This window comes from Neovison vison, chromosome 1 (genome assembly GCF_020171115.1).
Source record: "Neovison vison isolate M4711 chromosome 1, ASM_NN_V1, whole genome shotgun sequence".
NCBI classification, from domain to species: Eukaryota; Metazoa; Chordata; class Mammalia; order Carnivora; family Mustelidae; genus Neogale; species Neogale vison.
In genome coordinates this window covers 80,880,427-80,906,141 of record NC_058091.1, presented here as the reverse complement: position 1 = coordinate 80,906,141, position 25,715 = coordinate 80,880,427, and the positions used below count along the sequence as shown (strand labels likewise).

The 25,715-nt window shown below is 35.2% G+C and overlaps 1 protein-coding gene across 2 annotated transcripts in view; it reads right to left on the bottom strand.

Annotated features, from left to right (window-relative positions):
- Positions 1-25,715, bottom strand: part of MAN1A1 (mannosidase alpha class 1A member 1) — a 166,009-nt gene that overhangs the window by 23,579 nt on the left and 116,715 nt on the right. For both annotated transcript variants that reach the window (XM_044249762.1, XM_044249769.1), the window contains exons 7-8: positions 4,791-4,914; positions 2,817-2,910 (exon numbers count right to left, since the gene is read on the bottom strand). In XM_044249762.1, the coding sequence (XP_044105697.1) occupies positions 2,817-2,910; positions 4,791-4,914 (218 nt within the window). The remainder of the gene's footprint in view (positions 1-2,816; positions 2,911-4,790; positions 4,915-25,715) is intronic.

Here is a 25,715-nt window from a genome sequence, read left to right as displayed (position 1 = left end):
AGTATTCTGGTAACCCAGAAGGTGAAACTGGGCTGTTGTAGTACAACTGATACTTTCTGTCCCTCTTTACAGTGACGTCTAGATCCTAAATCATAAGAACAAAACAGTTGGTCATAGAGAATTTGTTTTCAATTTTTAAAATCATTCATGAGAAGGAAAATGCTAAAAATGTCTGTCCTTTTAGAGACTCTTATCTGGTCTTTGTCCTCAGAAAGCTACTCAAGTTGTATTTTATCTCAAATACTCTTAATGGTTCTCAAACTTTTAAATCTCAGTACTCTTTACACTCTTAAAAATGAATAAATGGGGGGGGCACCTGGGTGGCTCAGTGGGTTGGGCCTCTGCCTTTGGCTCAGATCATGACCTCAGGGTCCTGGGATTGAGCCCGCATTGGGCTCTCTGCTCCGTGGGGAGCTTGCTCCCCGACCCCCGTCTGCCTCTCTGCCTACTTGTGATCTCTGTCAAATAAATAAATAAAATCTTAAAATCAAAAACAAACAAAAAAATGAATAAATCTCCCAAATACCTTGTTTATGTAAAATCTGTAAGTATTTACCATATTAGAAATGAAATTTAAAATATTTAAATTAAAATATTTTATTAACTTATAAGAATAATACAACCACTGTAACATATTTTTCATAAGAACATGTTATATTTTCAACATAAAAATTAGTTAAAAGATTGATACTGATTTACATTTTCACAGGTATTTTAAATTTCTGCTATACTAGAAGACAGTTGGATTTTTCTATCTGCTGTATATTCAATCTATTGCCACTTACATTCTCGTGGAAATACATGAAGAAAATTCAGCCTCACACAGTTATACAATTGGAAAAGAAAGTATTTTAAGAGTCTTTTCAGATAATTATGGATATTTTTAATACTAAAACAAAACCTGACAAGCAGCTAACATTTTTTAAAGGTTGGTTGTAATGTGGAATTAGAAATCACATCAAAGAATTTTTGTTCTGTTACATTAAAATCCATTGGTCTATTTTGCACTTTGAATGGATCTTTTTTCTCACCTGATTTTGTCATATCACCACTAATCTCATCAGAAAAGTTTTTTTTTTTTTTTTTTTTAAAGAGTGTGGGCAGTGGCACAAGGAATGGAAGAGAGAGACTCTTAAGCAGGATCCCTGACAGGGACCTCAATCTCACACCCTGGAGATCATGACCTGAGCCGAAATCAAGTCAGATGCTTAACCAACTGAGCTAGTCAGGTGCCCCAGGAAAGTCTTTAAGTATTGGTTAAAGGTGTTGAGGTCACAGTAGTATATACACATTTCTTAAAATTCTTAAATTTCTTAAAATTCTTAAAATTCTAATTTTCATTTAGGAATTCAAATTCTATCATTGGCATAGATACTGTCAGTTTTCTTTGAAGTGACAGGCCTATTTTTGAGAACAAGTCTACCAGTTACCCAAGTCCGAATAACCAAATTTTGTCTTCAGTTGTCCTCTCAAGCACAAAAGGTAATCCACACAGCAGTCATGGCTGGTTCAGCTTGCGATTCAAACAATCACACAAGTGCTTTTCTACAAGGCAGGCACTATCCTTTCTTACTCAGCAAAGCAGTGGACTCCATGGCTGCGATTTACTAGCCTCAATTCATTTTCTTCATTAAAAATATTCATAAGTGAAACTGGCATCATTTTATTTCTTCTTGTCAGTGAGGAATAAAATTATTAGCTCTATCTGGCTCCTCTGCCATGGTTCCCACCATGGCCTCAACAGGTTTACCCACCACTGCTTTTGTAACACAAGTGCAAATGTCGATGCGGTGAAAAGGCAGAAAGCCTTAGTATTATTATAAAAGTAGCTTTGACCTCCTGGACACCCTGAATGGTCTCAGGGATGTGCCGTGATCTGCAGACCACACTTGGCTAAGTGGCAACTTATGGTCTTATGGTCTCAAGAGCCAGGCCTTCCATAGCCATTACAAACATAGGTTTTAGCACAGTTTTTATTTTACTAAATTAATCTTTAAGAAAAGTACTTCTACAGTAACAGCGAGGCATGTTCATCTAAGAATATAATTTTAAATATAAAGAAAACACTCATATTAGAATAAAATTGTAAGGCATGGCTAACATCCCTGGCACAGTGAGGCACCTCACTTAGTATTCTGAATTGGGTTTCAGTTGCTGTGTTAATCTACCACTGTTTTTCCAAATCAACTTGAGAACATTTCTTTCAACTACTCTGAATCTTCATACCACGATCAAAGGCCCTATGGGATCTGAAATGAGGACTACTTGTATAATGCTTTCTCCTAATCTGAAGATATTTCTACTGGGAAGAAATCTTTATCTGCTGGCTTAAAATTAAGTAGAGAAAACGACCTGTTTGCTCTTTCAATTTCCTAACCGTTAAAAATTCAGGTTCTTCTCTCATCTTGGAGCCAAGAACAAAAAGAGAAAACGCTATAAAGTAGAATGATCTAGCTACTCTGTGCAAAACCCTAATGGCCAATAGTACAGAGGAACAACTTTCCCTTCTACCCGCATGACCAGATTATTACAGGCTAACATCCCCACACAATCTGACCAGATCTTCACTTCCTGATTAATAATTTAAATGCGCTTACATGTCATCATACTCACAGTTATGCATGAAAAACAGTCTAGTTCCCTGGTCACATTTAGAGTCTCTCTTATGAGAAGCCTATTTAGTAAGGGAGCCATGCTCACTTTACCCCTTTTGAAGCATTCCCCAAGACGACTTGTGCTTTTTTGTACTCCTCTCGGTTACTAGAACAGTGCTGGGTATCATAAAGAGCTAAAACGATGCTAATCTTTTGACTTACATTGACCCCACTGTCCACTACTGGGATTCAGATAGTTAGGATAAAGGCCTTGTGGTTTTTCCAGGTTGTTCAGTACTGTTCGAATATTCATTACCTACAACAGAAAATGAGATGTTACTATGAAAATCTAAAAAACAATTTTGGTGTCATTCTTCTCTCTTTCTCTATTACATTTTTCCATGTTAGGAAAGAAGATTTATTTAAAAGAAATAGAACAAAGAGAGTCACTCCAGCTTACAAAAATAATCGCAGTCAGTGAGTACAGTCCCACTGATCTGCCAGATGCCATAGAAGGAACTAGGGATCTACCAGTGGATAAACAAAATCCTTACCCTCTTGGAATCTGCAGTCTCGTGGGAGGAGACAGATAATAAGCACATAAATATGCCAGGTGGGGACAGATGCTATGAATAATGGGACAGGGTGATGTGAGGTCATGAGGCTCTACACTTAGGGAGGTCTAGAGAGCCTGATGGGAGAGGGTTTGAGCAGAAACTTAAAGAAGCAAAGAAATAATATGCAGAAAGTTGAAGGAAGTACAACCGGGGCAGAGGTAGGTGTGAGCACAAGTGTCCTAAGGAGAGAGTAGGAGTAGGTTTGGCAAGACCCCTGAGGCTGGAGGTGAGGAAGCAAAGCGGGCAATGTCAAAGAGAGAGGAGAGAGGAAGCCAGGGCCCACATCTTGCAAGCCTCATGGGCCAAAATGAGGGCTTATTTTATTCCAAGTGTGATGGGAAGCCACTGAAGTTTTGTGTGATTGAGGGGGCAAGAGAGGAAGCAGTATTCAGGTGGGTACTGCAGAATTCAGCTAAGAGATGTTGGGTCCCAGGAAAGGATGGCAGCAGAGAAAGAGGGTAGAGCCAAAGCATCTCCTGATGGGTTCAACCTAAGGTTTCCCAAAGAGAGAGGAACCAGATGACCTCAGATCCATGACCACTGGGTAAACTGAGGTGGCATTTATCAAGACAGTAAAGATGCAGTAGAAACAGGTCTGAGGGCTGAGTCTGAGGCATTTCGAGTAGTCGTTGTCTCAGTGGAAATGTCAGATACAGAGTGTGGGACAGGTGGGGACTGGAGTGACAAATCTGAAGTCAACAGCACAAAGAAAGTATGTGGAGCCACGAGACTGGGAGAATGAATGTAGAGAGTGAACATAAAAAGAAGAGACCCAGGTTTGAGTGCTGAGGCTTTCTGGTATTTAGAGGTTGGGGCATTGGGGAAGATCCAATGAAGAAGGCCTACTGAGGAAGGAGGCAAACCAGGGTAGTGTGGTAGGCCTGCAGCCTGGTGCAGTGTCTTGGAGAAGGAAGTGACTGTGTCAGCGGCTGTGGGTGAGGAAGACAAGAGCAGAGAATGATCATTGGACCTGGCAACGCGGAGCTCACTGGTCACCCAGACAGGTGTGGCGAGGAGAAAAGCCTGACTGGAAAGTCTCAAGAGCGAGGGATGCAAGAAGGGGAGGGGGTGGGGGCGGGGGGGGCAGTAACAGAGACAATTCTCTCAGGAAATTTTGCTATAAAGGAGAAATGATAATAGGATAAATGCTAAGGGCAGAGTGGTGGGGTGAATCTAAATTTCTTCAAATATCTTTGGGTTTGTTTCTTGAAAATTAGAAACTGATTCAATTTGTATTATGCTTTGAGTTTAAAAAGTCTTTCCCATCCATGCTTCATAGAGTCCATACAATACTATTTTTAGATAAGGAAAACCATTCAGAGAGGTACAGGGACTTGCCTGAGTTGTAGAGAATCCAACATGTACACCACGCTATCTGACACAGAGTCAGACGGTGCCATGGAAAGACTGTGGGTTCACAGTTTGGTCAAATGAAATGCTGCACATAACAAAACTGCATAAAGAACTCGATTAAATTTACTTGTTCTTTTCCACCTCTAATATTCCTGAATCTTCCAGAAGAGGATATTGTTTCTCACAAGTACAGCTTTGCAATGCAAGGTGTATTGGAGAATCTCACCTTTTCAGCAAAGATGGGGTTTCCTGATAAGTGGCTCAGGTGTAGAAACTCCAAATGCAGAGTTCCAAATTCTGCCAAAATACTGCTGCCTCCTGAGGCCCAGGGCCAGTTCCTTCCGATCCCACTAAAGAAGAGAAGAGATTGAACAGTTATGGGACAGGTTAATTCCAGTTTTTGCAGCTCTAAATAGCAGAGGTGAAAGAGACAGCTTTCGAATAATAGCATCTCAGCTAATGGTCTACTCTGCATATTAAAAAATATCCAGTGGGGCACCTGGGTAGCTCAGTTGGTTTAGTAACTGCCTTCAGCTCAGATCATGATCCCAGGGTCCTGGGATCAAGCCCCACAGCAGGCTCCCTGCTCAATAGGGAGCCTGCTTCTCCCTCTCCCACTCCCCCTGGCTTGTGCACCCTCTCTCTCTTTGTCAAATAAATCTTTAAAAAAATAAACAAATCCAGCATTGTTGTCTTTGGCTACTGGTTTCAGGCTTTGACTCTTACCTACAAACTGAAAATCAGTGTTGACTTAAGTCAGAAAAAAGTTGCTATGTGCTTGGTGTTGATGAACAGACAACTATTTTGGAAGGTAAAGGCTCTATATACACCCATTCCAAATAGAATATAAAATACCCCCCCCACACAAAGTGCCCCAAATCCCACATAAAGCCCTGCAACATTTTAATTAATTTCAGCCTGAGAGTCCATGGACTATTATAGATATTCACATTATACTTAAAAGTTTTCATCGATATAAGATAAATTTCAAAGATTCATTGATTATATACTCATTCCACCTCTCCCCAAACCTTCCCTCCACTACTAAACGTTCTTTTATTTTCCTTCACACTATTTTCCCTATTTTCCAAGTATATTTTCCAGGGCCCTCATTTACTCCCTGACCCATTTAATCTATGTTCAAGAATTTCAACATAATTATGGAATTCAAATCTGAAAGGGGTCAAAAGGCATGAGCTTCAGAAATTATTGCCTCATGCCTCATCTTGGAGAAATGGTGCTGAAAAAGAGTTCGTCCTACACATCCACACACACAAATAAACATGAAGTGACTTTTGAGACATGGTCATATTCTTGGGTACGGTTTATTTTTGGAGAGCCACTTAAAACACCAAGACGGAGTGTGATAATTGGAGGAAAGAATAAAGTCAAGGATTTGACTGGTAAATTCTCTTGCAGAAAGCTGAAAACCCACATTTTGGTTTTAGTTCAGATGCACATTTATTGCACACCTACCATTTGCCAGGGACTCTGCATGGCATTCGGTTACAAAGATGATTATAATGAATAAGTCACTTTTTTCTGGAAGACATTATAAGAGAATGACCTAAGCACAGATAATTCCAATTAAATATGGTAAGTGCCAAGATAAGTGTGTGAGAAATTCTCGGAGCCCCTAGGGCCAGGGCATGCAATCCTATATGGTGCGGGGGTGGGGGGGAGCAGCACAGAAGGCTTTTTCAAGGATGGGACTCCTGAATTGATTGCTGAAGAATGAATATGAATTAGTGAGGGAAGAATGGTGAGAGGGAGCATCTGGACACCTTGAGCACACAGAAGGGCGAGCCAGAACTAGAAGCACCAGATACTGCTGAGTCGGGGAAGGGAAGGTGGCTGGAGAGAAGGTTATAAGGCTCAGTTGGGGCCGGTTTTGGAGGTTTGTGGATTTCTCACTTTCTTCCCTTTCCAAGTTGGCTTCATTTGAATACTGTTCTTGGTGTCCCCCAGATTTCCTTCCCTGTTTGTTTTTTTGGTTTAGATCATTCACAACTCTGGGTAAACCCTTTCAGCTGTCTTAACTTCTGCTCAGGAGTGTTTAAGAAAAGGAAAACAGTAAGGACAACTGGTACCTAAAATTCTAGGCTGGCTTCACTGTTATTCCATGTCTTTTTACTTTATTATTATTATAATAATTATTATTTTTATTCCATGTCTTTTTAGAGCAATCCTAAATTTTATCTTCCAACATAGATTTATAATAAACAATAATAAAAAAGTAAACAGAAAGAAAAGACATCTAAAAATCATGTATTCATTTATTAAAAAAATGCTTTATATTTATTCAGTTCTGAGAATGTAAATCAGTTTTTATTTTCATGGTTGGCTTAGATGAAAGAAATAGCCAGTCATTCAAATAGGATGAACAACAACTTTCAAATTTTATTAACATGTGGCAAGTACACATAGTAATTGATTATTAATTTGTTGTCATATTTTTTTTATTCCAACCATTCCATCACTTGACTAAACTCAAAAAACCAAATTGAGCAAAACTAAAACTGTTGATGTTCTAGAGAAACTATTAAAAGCAAAGCCACAATATCAGAGTAAGAGGGAATGAGGACTTTCTCATGAAAAAGGAAGATGATAGTGTATTAGGAACGCAGCCCAGTTTCCAGACCTTCAAAGACTGGTTCTTTTCAGTTCAGGGTATGAGGGGGGGTGGTACACTCAGACGAGACACTCAAGCAGTATATATGTACTACAAAAAAATTCAAATTACTTACATATTCATGCATTTGTTCCCTACTGTTATTATGGTTAATGAAGAGAAAACCAGTGATATGCTGGGAAAAGTTCAATAGGTTAAAAAAATTAAGATTGGAAAAGGGATATATGCATATATTAATATGTATATATATTATTATATAATAATATATTAATGCTACTGTAATTAATATTAGTGTGTGTGTGTGTTTCCTCTTTCTCCTTGGCACACATTCATATCAGAAGGAAAACAGCACACTTTTCTATCATTGTTTAATAATATAGGAAGCAAGCACAGTAAAAGCACTAGCAAAGGCTATGTCATGCTAACAGAAAGAAAGCTGGGTTTAGGCTGCATGTATATTTACATGAAAGAATGGCTTTGGTTACCATTTCAATCCACGGAATTAATGTATTTTGGTAAAACTAAGATTGATAGTTGTGCTAGCTCTTAAACATAAATGAGAGCAGGGTTCCAAGAAGTCAGAGAGGGCATCGTTATATCTAGATATTTAATAAGGTCATTTGTCTTTTCTGATGCAAAACTGAATGGCTAGAGATCGATCTTGGGGAGAGTGTGGGGCACGCACCACAGGTCATCACAGCTAAAATACTTGTGTGGTCGGAGAAATGGCTGTCTGTTTGCATAGCAAATGTGCACTGAATCAGAACCAGTTTTGGACATTCACAAGACTTCTAAGGTCTTTTTGTCTTTAACTTCTGAAAGTCTATTGAGGAACCTATATACTTGTATGGCTCTGATTTCTAAATATATACAGACATTGGGCATTTGACAACAAAATGATGGGTTTATGACAAAGGGAAGTGAGTGCAGAGTGAGTTCTGCTCCTTTGCTCTGGGGGTCAGGATACCCTGGGCATCCCATGTTACCAAGTGCTAAAGCTTTCTAGACCTCTGGGTCAAGATCAATCTCATCTGAGAGAGAGGGGATATTTAAAATGTCTTCAACTTCAGTTCCCTTATCACAGTATTTTAAAGGCATTTATGGTATTCTTTATTTTATCTTTATCTATTTTACAAACAGTAATAATATTTTAGAAAAATATTTTAAAAATAAAATAACAGTTTGTGTTCAGAAAATAAATTAGTTCCATCAGGCAGGCATAAAAGGGAAGAATATTTAAATATTCCTAATCATGTTACAATGATTGCATTTTAACCCAATGTGATGAGTCAGCATACGGAAAAGTATACACAAAAAGGCAATTAACATGATTTGGGAAACTGCCAAGTGAATGGTTCAAAAAATCCTGGAGCAGAACTTCAAACTTCTGTATTAGTCTAATTTCACTTATTTCTGTTTCCTCCAATCCCCAGTTCTTCCATTTTAAATTGGAGTACTATTTAATACATATATTTCAATTTTTAATTTAAATTTTTGGTAGTCTACAAAGGTTATAATTCTTTGAAGATAAAACATCACAACAAAAAACAACTGATTTTGGCAAGTACAACTTGAAAAGTGTGTTTAAAAACTGGGGTCATATGATTCTTTGGAAAGTGTGAAATATTATTTTGTTGCTTTAGGTAGTATAACTTGAATGTAGTTTATTAGCAGTGGTAATACACATCCACATCCTACTGCACTCAAAACCAAGAAGATATAATTATTACTGACCTCATAGCTCAGATAAACAATGGGCATTATGCTTTTATTCTTTTCCTAAGAATGGTTAATAAAACCAGAGAAAGGAACTACTTTACTAATATTGCTATTCTATTCACGTTTGAATCCCATGGGAGAGCTGCTAACTCCTCCTAGAGCTTGTAATGAATCAAGTAGCTTGAGGTTTGTTCTGGATTGATGGTATATCTCTTCAAAACAATCTTAAATTGAGGTACCCAAAGTGATAACTTATAGTCACTGCCCAGATACAATTCGGATCATTAAAAAACACATTTGCCTACTTAGTATAATCAAATGCAACAAATAAGTAATTTATAGAACTGAAATAATTCTAAAAAATAGTCAGATGAATTTTAAAACAATGAAAAAAAATAAAAAAATCCTTACATTTCCTTATATTACCTTATATACCTTATACATTATACAATCCTTATATTACCAAAAGAGTTTTTTGTTTTTGTTTTTTTAGGCTTGACTCATCATTTACAAAACCAATTCTAAAGTTTTCCAAACATTTTTAGATCCATATATACCGGGATGATTAAGCAATAGTCTGTCTAAATTTCATTTCTAGAAATGGCTTTAAATGTTTTCTTAATTGAAAGGTAGCATTCAAATATGACAACAATCAATGATAAGAACAAAAACTCAAATAATTTTGGAATTATACTATTAAAATTTCTTAATGAAAAAAATTTGCCAGATGAATATATAAACAAAGCATTAAAGAGTTATATATAGTCCTGATTAGCTATGACTTTTAATTTATTCTTTACTGTTTGCTATTTTATATCAAATGAGAAATGGGTTAATAAACAATTTTCTTAGGGATTCATGTCTAAATAATTTCTGATTAGCTGATCAGTAAACAAACGCCCTTTAAGTTCAAAGTCCAGAACACAGGTTACTCCTCGTGGCTATGGAGTTTGGAATAAAAAAATTCCCCACATTCTTTATATTATGGTAAAGCCTTACTTACATATGTAAATAGAGGGGCACACAGGAATATTTAATTCAAAAGAGAAGATAATCCAATATTATTCCTTTTGGATTTTAGTACAAGTTAGGAAAGAATAATTAGAAAGTTCATGAACAATTATTTCATTTAACTGTATTCCTAAAGCTAACTGATTCTGAGATTAAGCAATTTCAGCTTCACTTATTACAAATGCTTCCTTCCTGAACAGATTCACACAGTGCCGATCTTTCAAGTTTGTAGTCTAAGACTTCACTGAGAAGTGGATTAATAATTCCAGGGAACGGCGTTCTAGGACTAGTCAAGATTCTATTATGGTTCAACCATAGAAAGTTCCACTGGGGAGGACTACTTCTCCAAGAGCCATCTACAGGGAAATGGTGGCTAATAAAGGGCAGCCATATGATTGAATCATTCACAATCCATGGTTTACTGTTCCTGAACAGCAGCATGTGGGTTAAATCTCTAAAGAGTTTCCATACTTAATTTTTTTAAATTTAATTTTTTTCCAGCATTCCAAAATTCATTGTTTATGCACCACATACTTAACTTTTTAAACCAAAGGCCAAAATAATGTTTTAAAATTAGCTACATTGCTTTGTCTTATGGGTAGTTATTTTAGACAGAATTGAAACTAAATACTTATTATTTTAGTTTATTCTGACAATATTGCTGTCCTTGTACTTGATAGTCTAGGATTGAAGAAGAAGTTGGAATTTACAAAAATATAAATGGTGAGAAGTCCTAATCTTTAAATAATCTGTTCCACAGGTACAAAGAAGCTAAAATTCTGTTTCCCAGCTGTCCTTTGGGTAAGATCTCCTTGTTATCCACAATCAATAGCCTCCAAATAAGTTCAATGAAGTTTTTAATGCTCAATTATTGGGCAAACTGGGATAACCTATCATTAGGTTTGGGGAACACTTCAAAAACGCTAGTAGTACTGATTAGAAAGCATTGTAATGCATTTAAAATGTGTGAGCATGCACATTTGCTTTACTGTACTTAAAAATAAAGAATTATATCCTACATGTTCTTTTAAATATACATCACATTCTTCATGGACACTTCCCATATTGAGCAATACACATCATTGTTGTTGAGTGAATAGTACCTTATTTAATGGATATATAAGTGACCCTCAAACAACACAGGGGTCAGGGGTTTGGACTTCCTATGCAGTTGGTATGCATGGATAACTTTTGACTCTTGCAAAACTTACTACTAATAGCCTACTATTGACTGGAAGCCTTATCGATAATATAAACCGTTTATAACATATTTTTTGTGTGTCATATGTATTATATATCATATTATTATGATAAAGCAAGCTAGAAAAAAGAGAATGTTAAGAAAATCATTAGGAGGAGAAAATACATTTACAGTACTATACTGTATTTACTGGAAAAAGATCTATATATACATAGACCCATGCAGTTCAAACCCATGTTGTTCAGGGTCAACTGTATTTTAATTTATTTAAATGTATTATTGATAGACATCGAAACCAATTTATTTATTTATTTTGGTCACTGTAGACAATTTGGTGGTAGGTCTAGGAATTTTTTAAAGCCAACTAATTTTCATACAAAAACATCTCCATAGGTGTTAGCTGGAAGATGTTAATTTGTCTAAATTAACATCTGGTAATAATGAGGATAGATTTGGGAATGTGTACTGGAGGCATAAACGTCCACTGTTTACAGAGTTATTTCTTAACAGTGTGGGTCTATTATATCTTGCCACATTTGGTACCCTCTAGAACTCTTGGGATATCTCAAATTCATCTGCTGTAAATCATTCCATCAAGCCCTTTAAACCTGGGGAAGGAGGAGCTATAAACAAGCATTTATACCCAGACACCTTTCTAATAAGCCTCAGGATGGAATAGGAGCATACTATATTCCACCTTCAGAAACAGTAACTCACTAATATTAATTTGTCAGACATTTTAGACACAATTGTTTCATTACTTCCATACATATCTAAGATGTTACTTAAGATCCAAGATTACAGTGAAATTTGGCTATTTATTTATCTCTTTGCTTCTCATTCTATGGGTCCATGGGTCATTTATGGATCAAGATAAATGAAATCAGTATAGTTCCAGACTTTGAATTCTTCGAATTTTGTTCCTCAGTCTCTTTCTATAACTAAATGGCCAGGATTGCTTCCTTCTAGATTCTAAGATCCTTAGGGACAAAGAGACTCTGCTTTATACACACAAAGTCTAGTCCCAAAGTCCAAGTCAGTGTGTAAATAAGGTGTTTAATACATGCTTCATTTAATAACATTAAAAAATAATGAAACGTCTATGTCATTGGCTCCTACCCCTAAATTATATCTAAATAATATAATCCTATATTTAGTATTACCACACACAAGCCGCTTTACAGTCAATTCAAGAAAAACTTCCTTTCTAGACTGATAACTAGTTTTCTATCACAAACTTGAAATACTCTGAAGTTGTGATTTCTAAGAGTTGAGATATGGTGAAATGAGGAAAAGGAGAAGGTGGTAAATAATTATGAGAGCTAGATTTTATTCAGTTTAAATGACTGTATTTTATTCCAATGTATGTCCTTCCTAGTTTTATGATGTTAAGCTTTTCCTTGTTAAATAAAATGATGATGATAACAGGTAGGGTTTGTTTTGGTTTGATATTTTTTTTTGTTTTGTTTTGTTATGGTATTTTTGTTTTGGTATTTTTTTTGATGAAATGAAAACACTGGCAATTGAAAGCTAACCTCTCAATAATTAGGGCAATTTTATGTGGTCCATGAAACCTAAAATTCTGGAACCATTGATCTTAAGACACCACTGAAGCTACAGAACAATTACAGTTCACTATCAATTATGACAAAACTAATGTTAGTTTTTGGTAGAAATTCTGAGGTAAAAGAGGATAATATTAAGTGATTTTGCTCAACACGTTGAAACACAAGTGCTCTGAGGGCACATCTTGCCAAAGTCAAGTAAGACTGAGCAAGTCAACCAACCATAATTTATTGAGTTCATTCTACGTGCCAAACACTGTGTGCAATGTGAGCATCAAACACTAGAGTAAATACTCCAAGGTTTTTTTGTTTTTTTTCTTTGTTTGTTTTTTAGATGTCAAATATTTTACTGAACTCAATAAAGGAACCAGTAAGACAAAAAAATCAAAAAGCATTTCAGAAATTGTTTTTGTTTTTGTTTTTAGGTAATACTAGGAATACCCCTCTAGCCTAGTGACAACACTAAGTCATGTCCAACAAAGTGACAAATTGTTACTCTTGGATTATCTTTTCCACCAGACAAATTATTTGCATCTCCACAAAATCTACATTTCATCAAAATTCTACAATTTCACATGTTACCTCATTAACTCTAGGACCTTCAATCAACAGTATATACTGATTTGAATTAAATACAATTTCCTAGATATCTTTTATCTTAACATGATGTGATAGCATATTCACCTTTTTGCCTTATTTACAAATTTCAGGTAGCTTTTCTCTGAAGGCACAGCATATATATAAGCAAAAGTTTTGAGAGTGATAATGATTTCATCTGGAATACAGGCTTAGAAAAGGAACATTAAAGTAAAAACCCTCAGTTTATTAAAGAACCACCCGACTTTGGAATTGAAGTAATTAATGTGATTTCTCAGTGAGCATGTGTGGAGGTCTTGCTTTACCTAGAGATTGCTTAAATCTACTTATCCTTGCCACAGCTTACTGGTCAAGGTGACTTGCTCTGAATTTCTGGAGGATTGGGATACCAACTGCAACTCAATTAAATGTTTGTTCACACATCTGAGTAGAAGGAAAACAATTTTTGGAGAACCAATTCTGTTTTTCCTTTTGGCATTCTTCAGAGGTCTTCAGCAAAGAAATCAAGTGGATCTAATTAAATTTTTATGAAAGGAAGTGAGCTTCATCTGACTAGTATATGAAGTACATTGATATTTCTTTACCAGGTTTAACAGATCCTCACTTTTCCAGATATTAAACTACTCGGGAGTAACTGGGAAAGATTCGTTCCTGGATGCTTATGTAATAAATTAGTTATCACTATACTTCAGAGTGGGCAATAGATTGTTTTTAGGTCAAGATAAGTAGAATAAATGCTAAATTAAGGAACCTGAAGTGGGAAAATGTAGCTCAATGCTACAAATGCTATTCAAATTTCCAATGATGAATTAACAGTGAGAAAGTTGAAGAAAATAGATGATGTCCAGGTGATTGGGACAATAATCAGTATCTTCTTTTAAGCTGCATTATATAAATTCAGATATTTCTTTTAACATGTAATGTAACTCTAACCAACCGAAAGAAACTCTGCAGTTAATTAAACCACCTTACAATTTAAAAAGGTAGCTTTCCTTGGTTTTGAATTTTTATGTAAGAAGTATTGCACAAACAAAACTGTGTGCATAGCTCGTGGTAAGAACAAACAGATTCAGGGATTACTCTGAACAGATGCTGGAGAATAAAGCTATCAAACTGCTTCATTCTCATTTTCCTGCCTTCTGCCTACAGCTTATGGTTTAGGAGCTCTGGAATATGTGTTATGAAACAGTTTGGCAACTAAAGTCTTAAGAACATAAAACTAAGAAAAATGTCATGACGAGAGAATAAAGAGGCCAGTGAGTATAAAGAGGAAGAGTACCTGGCTGGGGAAGACCAAGGAGTCAAGACAGGTATCCTTCTCAACAGAGCATGAGCCATTGCAGCCGAAATCAGCGTCTGTTCTGTTTGGCCCACAGTGGCATCCTTATATAAATGCAGTCAGTGCTAAGGGATCATCTGTGTATAATTAGCTATCTGCTGCCTTATGACATCTTCTCTTTTACTTAACTCTTTACATGTTTTTAGATTATCTCCCTAACTGGAGGAGGAGACCTAAAGGCAGAGACACAATTCTCTTTAAGGCCTCTCCTACCCCTGGAAGACCCAGGTACCGTAATTTGATGTTTGTGGCCTTTATATATCTCAGCAACAAATCCATTTCTAACATGACTGTAATCCATACATTTTCTATGAAATTCAGTTATTACTCTAAGCAAGGTTTATTACTCATAGTTAAAATATTTTATATTTATTCACACTTTTAATTTACACTTAACTTTAACTTATATGTTTATAGGTCTTCAGCAACTAAGATTCTTTATATTACAGGGAAAAGATACGGAAAAATGTAACTAAACTAACTTTTACAAAGTGAGAATAATCGAAATGGATCGTTCATATAATCTGAACTTTGTGGTAGCCTCCTAATGCTGATATTAAAATGTAAAAATGTTTCAAAATACTAAGTAAATAGTTGGAGGAATTTCAACTGTAAAACTACCTATTATCCAGAAGAAATATTCAAAATATTATATAAAATATGTGTAGGTTAGATGTAATTGTAGCTTTTAAAAATCATTATTTAATGTATGCTAGCTAGGTAAAATACAAAAATTAAAATACCTAAATAGTACTTTGAAATTGGAAGTGATAATCAAATCATCCATTTTATCTGTAAGAAAAAGAAAGAAACCAAACCAAACCAAACCACCTTTCTTTTACCTTCTAGCTAAGGGACTCGGGGCTTTACATTTTGGTAGGTAATGGTGTTGGCCCAGAAAAATTAGAAAATTTTGTGTAGTAATTATGCCCCAAACACTAGTTCTTAACTCAGTGAGGATGGGGTTTGGTGATGTCATTAAAAGAATCTGTGAGAGACACAGGAATCTGGAATGGAAGGGGTGAGGCTTCGCTTAGGATGAATTAGTCTAAGACTAAGTAAGACCAGACTTTCCAGATAGATCTGGTCTGCAATGAACTGTTGTAAAATAAAGGAATGAACTAGAAGGAGGATTCCAGGGTTTTATGGATTGAGGCCACTCTTGGTAGAAAATAAATCTTACAGCTTTGTAAGTGCCTTCTTGTTCCTTGAATGCCAATTTAAGAACAATAACAATGTTTATGGGCTATGCCCACCTCCCTATTCAAAATGAAAATGTTCTCTTGTATCCCATGGGGAAAATGTACATTTTTAGAATTTAAGATTACCTACTTCAGTTAATAGTAGAATGCCAGTGTGAAAAATGGCACGATTATCCTGTAATGTGAAGCGCTAAGAAGAAAATAAAACAGTATGATGTGACAGAGTCTGACACAGAGCTTCCTTAGATGGGCTCATTGGAAACACCAAGCTGAGACCAGCAAGATAAAAGTGAACCCATCAGTAAAGACCTGGGAGCGGTTTCTGAACGGGCCCAAAGGTAGGCAGGACTCTGCCAAGTATGGAAACAAGAGGCTAGCTGTGTGGCAGAGTGACAATCAGTGAGGGGACCCTAGTGACAGGGACACTGGCAAGATGATAAAGGCATCTGTAAGGCCAGGGCAAGCATTTGGATTTATTCTAAGTGCAATGGAAAGTCCCTCCAGAGTTTTGCATAGGAGGTGATGGTATCTGATTCACATTTTAGAGCTCACTCTGGACACTGTGGGAACAATAAGCTGAGAGCAAGAGCGGAAGTAAGCAAGCAGACAGGTGTTTAGGCAAGAAACAGGAAGCTAATAGATGATGCTATTAGATGGACAGATGAAGAGTGATTTGGGCCCTATCTGGAGATAAGAGGGTCAAAGAATTGGATTTGGGGATGACAGGAATCATGGATGATTTCAAGTTTTTTGGGCTTTAGCAGATGGGTGGGTACTGGTACCATTTAAGAAAATAAGAAAGACTGAGGCAGGGGAGGGCATGATAAAGAAAAGCAGTTCTGTTTTTCTGATTTAGCTGTAACAATGATGGTTCAACAATCACAATGGAAAAGACCTGATCATTTTAATTTTCCTTTTTTCCACTTTTTATAAAGATTAATTTATTCAGTGTGAGAGACTTTTCTTTTGCAATGGCTTTTCTGAAATTCTTCAAAAATTATGAAAATAACGTGTGTATAGGAAAAATGTGAACAAATACAAAATACTATGTAATGAAAACGAATCTGCCTCTTCCTCCAGATCCTATTATTATCTCTGAATAAACATCATCAATAATTTACTGGAATCTCTCCCAAAACTTCCCAGTGCATGGTCACTAGACAAAATTTTTAAAAATATAAATAGAAGTATACTGTACATGTTACTATATTCTGTGTTTCATGAAAAAGTAAAGTATCTAGTTGTTCTGTCTCATTGTAGTGGCACAGTATCCCAGTGTGTGGGTGTACAGCACCTCGATCACTTTTTTGGTCTCAAGTTTTGCTATTATATACAATGGTGCACATTCATGAACAGGTCTCCAGAATAAGATCCTACAAGTGGAATTTCCAGGTGTTAAAGTATGTATTTAAACTTGATCAACATCTCTCAATTACTTTCTAAGGGGTTTGCCCCAATACATAAATGAGAATATTCTAGCTGCTAACTCTGGGCATTCATCAAATTTTAAAACTTGGGGTGGGGGAAAGAGTGAAAGAGATAAAGGGGATCAAGAGATAGAAACTGCCACTTACAAAATAAGTAAGTCATGGAGATGAAAAGTACAACACAGGGAATACCGTCAATAAGACTGTAAAACCACTGGTGACAGATGATGACTACGCTGATCAGGATGGGCACTGAGGAATGCATAGAAGTATGAATCAGTATACTGTATACCTAGAGCTAATATAACATTGTATGTGAGTTATACCTCATTAAAAATAATATGTAACATATATAAAGAAAAAATTGTTGAAAACTTGGTCAAATCTGCTAGGTAAAAAAATAACATCTTAATACTATTTTAATTTGCATTTTTCTTTTTGAGATTCTGATGTTCAATGGCCAATGCATTATCTTTTTCTGAGAAGTATATGTTTATGTACTTGTCTCATTTACGTATTGGTGTTATTGTCTCTTCCACTCTATTATAGATTGGAAAATACACATTTAAAAAAATCATACAGGGGTGCCTGGGTGCTCAGTGGTTAAAGCCTCTGCCTTTGGCTCAGGTCATGATCTCAGGGTCCTGGGATCGAGTCCCGCATTGGGCTCTCTGCTCAGCAGGGAGCCTGCCTCCTCCTCCTGTCTCTCTCTGCCTGCCTCTCTGCCTACTTGTGATCTCTCTGTCAAAAAACAAAAACAAACAAACAAACAAAAACTTTAAAAAAATCATACAAATTTAAAAATGAATTTTAAACAACACATACTATTATGAGTGAAACAATAGAAAGATGAAGTGAGAAAAAGCTGATATTTTATGCCTACTTCCCTATAATGTCTCCCACCTGCCAATGCTAGTTAGCCAATGTCCTCATCTACATGCACACAAACATATGGAGGCATGCATATACCGAGGATTCGTTTTTTCAATAAAATGGGATTATGTTATGTACTTTACTTTCCAAGGAACTTGCCTCAATTAGTAGCTCATCAAAGAAACTTTTCTAGGATAATAATCTTTAACAACTGCATAATAATATTCCATGAAATGGATAATCACATTTATTTAAACAAGTCCTCTATTGACAAACAGGTAGACCTCTCTAATTTTCAAATACTATAATCATGCTACATTAACCAACCTTTGTAATATCAACACTCTTAGAATTTTTATTATTTTTTAATTATTATTTTCAATTAGCCATCATAAAAGTACATCATTAGTTTCTGATGTAGTGTAAAGAAAGAGGTTTTTGTACATACAGAAAACTTGCCTTTTATCCATCATGTGTTTTGCAGTTTTTCCCCCAAGTTGCTGCCTTTTAATTTTAGTCATTTTTTTCTGTATTAATTTTTATCTGGTAAAAATTTCCATTTTTTTCCCCTATATATGTCCTGGGTTCTGTGCTCTATTTCCAAATAATCAAAGTCTTCTCCCCTTATCCAAGATTATGTTTTTTAAATTTTTTTTTTATTTTTACTTTTATTTTTTTATTTTTTAAAGATTTTATTTATTTGACAGGCAGAGATCACAAGTAGGCAGAGAGGCAGGCAGAGAGAGAGAAGGAGAAGCAGACTCCCTGCTGAGTAGAGAGCCTGATTTGGGGCTCGATCCCAAGACCCTGAGATCATGACCTGAGCCGAAGGCAGAGGCTTTAACCCCCTGAGCCACCCAGGCGCCCCTTATTTTTACTTTTTAATTTAACTTTATTTTTTCAATGTTCCAAGATACATTGTTTATGCACCATACCCAGTGCTCCAAGATCATCTTTTTAAAAATTGTGAAAATCTGAGCAATATCTTCTTTAAATTGATTTAACTGTTAAATCACAGTATTGTATTTAAATATTTTGTATTTTTAAACCATAAATATTTTCCTTTCTCCCATCATTTATCACTTTTTAAAAAAATTGTATAGGTTCTCCTATTTAGTAGCTTAGCTCAATACAGCTAATGAATATCTAAATATTTTCAAGTTAAGTTCTCTTAGCATTTCTCTTTTTTTAAAAAAGATTTTATTTTCAAGTGACCTCTATATCCAATGTGGGATTTGATCTCACAGACCTGAGATCCAGAGCTGCATGTTCTATTGACTGAGCCAGCCATGCACTCCATTGGCATTTCTCTCTCTTTTTCTCTCAATTTCTTTTTGCTCTTACTGCAAAACTTTACTGATTTATTTCTTTCCTATAGAGACTTTGTAGTTTCATGAATATTTCCCAATTAGAAAAAGAAAAAAAGGTTGCATTTAGTCAACAATGGAAAACATTTTGAAGAATTTAGACAATAGAGAGGCTATAGGTAATTGAGAAAATGGGCCAGATCACCTTTAAACATTATTTATGTATTTAGAGACTTTTAAGGTATGACCTTGAGCAAGTCCCTTAAAGTCTCTAAGGCAGCAGCAATCTCCTGACCTATACAACCTACCTCGCAGGATTTTCACAGGATCAAATGGGATAACAGACATGAAAGTGCTTTGAAACTATAAACAGTTTAGCCCAAGAAAGTATTTTTGTCTTTTGCATTAAGCAACTGACATTTAGCTAACCAAAAGAAATCTGGTTTTGGTTTTTTCTTTTCAATTTTAGAGATGTCTACTCAATAAAAATAAATTCACCAAATGTTCACTTGGAGATAGGAATTACAACACAAGTAATAATGAAACAACGTAAGGCATTCCCAAGAGTTAAAAATGTAACAAATTGCTACTGTTAACAGCCAACTTTCTTACAGCAATTTAATTGCTATTCAACTATCAAATATGTAGCTCTTCAAGAAACCTCTTACATGTCTTACAAGTATTCTAGAAAAAGGTAATTTAAAAAGCATTTCAAGTAGTAAGAGACAGCTGCACAGACCAATGACATTTTATATGCATTAATTAGGAAGAGTACAAAAATCCTGTCCAGTGATTTTTTTTTCCTGTCCAAAGGTACAAAATCTTAATTTGTTTTGGACAGGTGCAGTATATCCTTTTTGAAAGGTAGCTAAATAATTAATTATGAGTCTTTAATGAATCATCATTTAAAAAAATCCATCTACTTATGAATATTCATATGCTTGGGAAATTAGCAGAGATTATTCTTTCAAATTATCTCCTCCCAAAAGAGGACTTTTGCCTCAACATTCATTTTAGATGATTTTTAAAAAGCCTACCATAGAAATCTTTCCTGCGCCGGACTTGCTCATTATGCCAATATTTTATTATAGATAATATGTAATGACTGTAAAGGCTATTGTGATTTCCATAGCTGCTGATCCAATCAACTGTGCATCGATGGTTTAAACCTAAAGAATGGTTAAAGCTTTATTCTAAAGGGTTAAGATTTGATAACTTAGGAATTTATTTTATTTGGCATGTTTGAAGAGATATGTTAAATAATTAAAAAAAAATTCATCTAAACTTTGGATAGCTCAGTTGGATAAGCGGCTGACTCTTGGTTTTGGCTCATGATCTCTTGGTCATGAGATGCAGACCATGATGGGCTGCCCCTAAGCATGGAGCCTGCTTAAGATTCTCTTTCTCCTCTCCCTCTGCCCCACCCAGTACGCTTGTGCAAAGGTGCATGCATGAACACTCACTTTCCCTCCAAAATAAAAAACAAAAAAACAAACAAAAAACAAAACAAAACTCTAAACTTTAAACTTAATTAAATTTACTTTCATATAATGTCTTTTTTGCAGGTTAAATGGTTTAAATTTCATTCTTCTTAGAATTACCTGTAAATAAATGAAGCAATGAAACCAATGTCAAAAATGATAGTTCTTCATAGACTGACTAGTAATTCATACTTTAAAAATACCCATGGGGGTGCCTGGGTGGTTCAGTGGGTTAAAGCCTCTGCCTTCAGCTCAGGTCATGATCTCAGGGTCCTTGGATTGAGCCCTGCATTGGGCTCTCTGCTTGGTGGGAAGCTTGCCCCCCCACCCCCGCCACCTGCCTCTCTGCCTACTTGTGATCTCTGTCAAATAAATAAGTAAAATCTAAAAAAAAAAAAAAAAAAATACCCATGGAGGGGTGCCTGGGTAGCTCAGTCAGTTGGATGACTGACTCTTGGTTTGGGCTCAAGTTATGGTCTCATTGGTTGTGAGATGGAGCCTCATGTCAGGCTTCTGCTTACTGAGGAGTTTGCTTGAGAGTCTCTCCCTTTGCCCCTCCACCCATATGAGGTCTCTCATAAATAAATAAATCTTAAAAAAAATACTCATTGGGTAACTTCTTTAAATGAGGGCATGACAGGTAGGACATTGTTTATATGATTCAATGAATCTTTACAATAACAATATGGGTAGTATTATTTTACTGTTTACCAGAAGAAACTGAGACTCAGCAAGGTTTAGTGACTTGCCTAAGGTTTTCAGTTTAAGTGACAAAAACAGGATGGAATTCCATATTAGGTCTGATTATTTTTACAGCGTATGGGGCCATTCTTTTCATATACTACATCATGTTATTTCTCATGCTCCTATATATGTTAGGGGTTAATTAGCTAATTTCTGGAATCTAGGAGACTAGGAAAGCAAAAGGAATTTTTTTTAGCAGTGAAACTGAGGTATTATCAATCAGCATTTATTTGAAACAATACATTTTAAGAAAGAATAATATACAGATAGACTCATAATATACTCTTTTTCTTTAAGATAAAACTCCCCAGGGCAAACATGCTATAAAGAGTTAAAAAGAAAATAATTCTGATATGTTGTGACTAATAAAACAAATTCTGTGTTTTAATGCCCCAACAATGAACTCTAAATGTCCAAGTCAACAATAGTTACTAGATCTACAAGCCCAATGTTTTATCAAAATCTGAGTCTTTTGAACATGAAAAAATTATTTTTCTATTTTTTAAGGATCTAATTCTTAAAGATCATATTCTTTCTCTCTCAATATATATTTTTATTAGATATAAAACATTTCAAAATGTTAAAAAACATAAAAAAATAAAAGTTTTACTCCAATTCCTGTCCTATCCACTCTTTCCCTATTCTCTCATTTTCACAAATAATTACGATCACTTATTTCTTGATTCTCATTCCAAAGGTAATTTTTTTGTGTATTAAAAATATGAGTAAATATAATAGAAAGACTTTTTATATACATACTAGCAGACTAAACACTATTAAAACCATATTCTTTTGTTTCATGTCTAGAATGTTCACAGACTCATTTTTTAAAACTTTATTTTTAATAGAAAAATTCAAACATGTAAGGTAAAGCAAAAGTTCTCTAGGCATCTAGATTTAGTCATATCCCTACCACCTATATTTAAACACTAATAATGTTTATATTGCCATATTTACTTCACCCATCTATTTGTAAACATATTAGTATTCTTTCGGGGAATTATTTTAAAGAAATCATAGACATCGAGCTATTAAATATTTCTGCACTCATCTCCAAAAATAGAGACATTTTCCTATATAAACATAATATCTTATGGTACCAAAGAACATTAATAATTTCTTCAAATCATCTAATGTCTACTCTTTACTCAAGTTTCACCAGCTAACCTCAAAAGGTGTAGAACCATTACTTTTCGCAGAGCTCTTTTGACTACATTATTGCTAACATGAGAGAAATATTATCACTTTTATCTAACATGGAAAGTTTATAGTGTTTATTTTTAAACTGTGTTTGTTGGTGTCATTTTATTTTTATTAGTGTCTTTTATCTCTATCCAAAAGCAAAAACAAGGAAGAAATAGCAACTGTCGAAACTTCATTCTGACATTCACCTAAGAAACTTTTTTCACCAATACTAGCCTTCCACAGTTTTACATATACAAAATTGCCAGGATTCTACCCTCATCTTATTATTCAAAAGTAAGGGAAATCAGTTGTGATGCTTGCACAACTCTGTGAATATACTAAGCACACTGAATTGTGTACTTCAAGTGGATCAATTATATGGGATATGAATGATCTCAATAAGGGAGTTTTTAAAAAAGAGAAGGGAGGGAATAACTTCTAAAATATTATATGAGCAAAATTGCTTCCCTAAAGTAGAATTTAACAGTTTTCTTTGTATTCTTATTAATAAAATAAAAGCCTAATAATTAAACTAAATAAACTAAAGCTCCTACTTACTCTACTCTTTTGATTTTGTCACCATATTACAATTTTGACTTTTGCTAAAGTAAGTACAGTATGTGGACACAGTTTAAACAAAAAAATGATAAATCAGAAATAAATTTTTTTCTGCTTTATAAAAACCAAATAACTCTTAGCAAAACAACAACAACAATAACAACAACAACAAAAAACAAACCACACACACAAAAAACAAAACACCTCATAGTAAATTTAGAGTTATGTGACTTGAAGGTAAATAAGTAATCTTGTTTCATAGGTGGCACTGACAATTAGCACAAGCATTCTGCAGGGAATTTTGGCAAAATGTATCAAAAGTATTAATAATATTCACACACACTAATTTAAAAATTCCAATTCCAGAAATTTACCCTAAAGAAATAATTACTTTTTATCCCCATGTATAAATATTTATATCCTCAAAATACACAGGTTGTGCATTCAAGTCCTATTTAAGTGTAAGACTGAAAAGAACTCGGCTATCTAACAAGAGAAAGGTTGAAAACTTTCAGTCCATTTAGAAGACCCAGCAGTATGCAGCCATTAAAGATCATGTGAGAAAGTGCTTAGTAACATGAAAAATTCTTTATAACATTTTTGTAAAAATGGAGAAACTTCTGGCTTCCAGTAATGATGGAGGATATTGGCTGGCAAATACTCTAGTAAGTTACAATTATAAAATCTGGCTGCTCCCTCTTCTGTGTGTGTGTGTGTGTGTGTGTGTGTGTGTATCTCAAATGCAAGTGTGTAAAGGCACTAGAGAGGGACCAAAAACAAGCATGAACTAAAGGAGTATTAACCACTGAAAGACAGTGACTACAGTGGGTTAGAATTTGAGTTAGTGTCTTTCTTCCATAATCTCACAAAATTGCAGGCTTACTTTACAGTTAAAGGTTGGCAGAGCAGCTGACAATTTAGTGAAGGGAGGGAGGTGGAGTTGGGGGTCGTCCTAGAAACTTATGAGCCATAGAGGGGTGGTACCAAAAATCTGAGTATAATCTCTGCCCAAATCCCTGGAAGACCACTAAATAAGAGACCAGTGGATCACCAGGAAAACAGCTGGCAGAAACCAGAAAATCCTTGTGAGTATACTGCTTTTTCTGACTCAGGTACTTCTATATCTGTGCCTCAGGAAGCAGAAGGCAAAAGCCTTAATGAATTCATGTATCAGAGGACAGAGCTTGGTGATGGTTTACCACAAACATTGCCCAAATCCTTGATCAAATGTTAACTCGCACAGGTATAGGGAAGATCCCCAGGATCCCAGATTTTAAAAAAATAGCAACAACTGGAACTGAGGAACTGAACAAAAATCTCAGCTGTTGCACACGGCAGGGGAGAGAGTTTATGTTTTGAATCTAAGAGAGTTAGCAGCTTGCTAAGCAACAACAGAACAATTTTCAGAATAACATATCAAGGTTGTGAAACATGTCAACAATATCTAGTTTTTAGCCAAAAATTACTAGAAATGCAAAGAAACAGGAAAATGTGACCCATACTTAGGAAGAACAGTTAAAAGAAACTGACTCTGAGTGGGTCTAGATGCTGGATTTAGCAATGTCTTCAAAAAACAGCTATTTAAATACATTCAAATAATTAAAGGGAAACTTGCCAAAGAAATGGGCAGAAGGAATGGCGTACTTGAAGTTATCAATAAAATGATTATATCTGAAGAACAGAGCAAAAAAAATTGACTAAATATAAATGAGCAGAGATTTGGAGACCTGTAGAATAACATTTAGAAGTCAAACAGAATGTAACTGTAGTTCTAGAAAGAGAGAAGGGGAAAAGAGACAAAAACAAAAACAAAAACAAAAAACAAACCCAATCTGAAGAAGTAACAGGTGAAGACTTCCCGAATTTTGTGAGAAGCAGGAAGGTACAATCTAAAAAACATCCAATTAACTCAAGTAGGATAAATAAAAAGAGAAGTAATCTTCAATAGGTACATCAGAGTCAAACTTCTGCTAACTGAAGAACATAAGATAATTTTGAAAGCAGGCAGAAAATAAGCAGCAAATTATATATATGGAAACAATGATAAAATAATGGCTGACTTCTTACAGAAACAATGTAGGCCACAACTTATAGGAATTATATATTCAAAATATTGATAATTAAAAAGTCCATACCTGATGAAACTTTCCTCCAAAGATGAAAGGGAAATAGGTAATTTTGGGTAAGCAAAAAACTGAGTTTTTACTGCAGACTTGAGTAAAAGAAATACTAGAAGAATATATTTAGGCTGTAGGGAATGACTGTGGGTGGAAACTCAGATCTAGAGGAAGGAAATTAAGGGCACTGGTC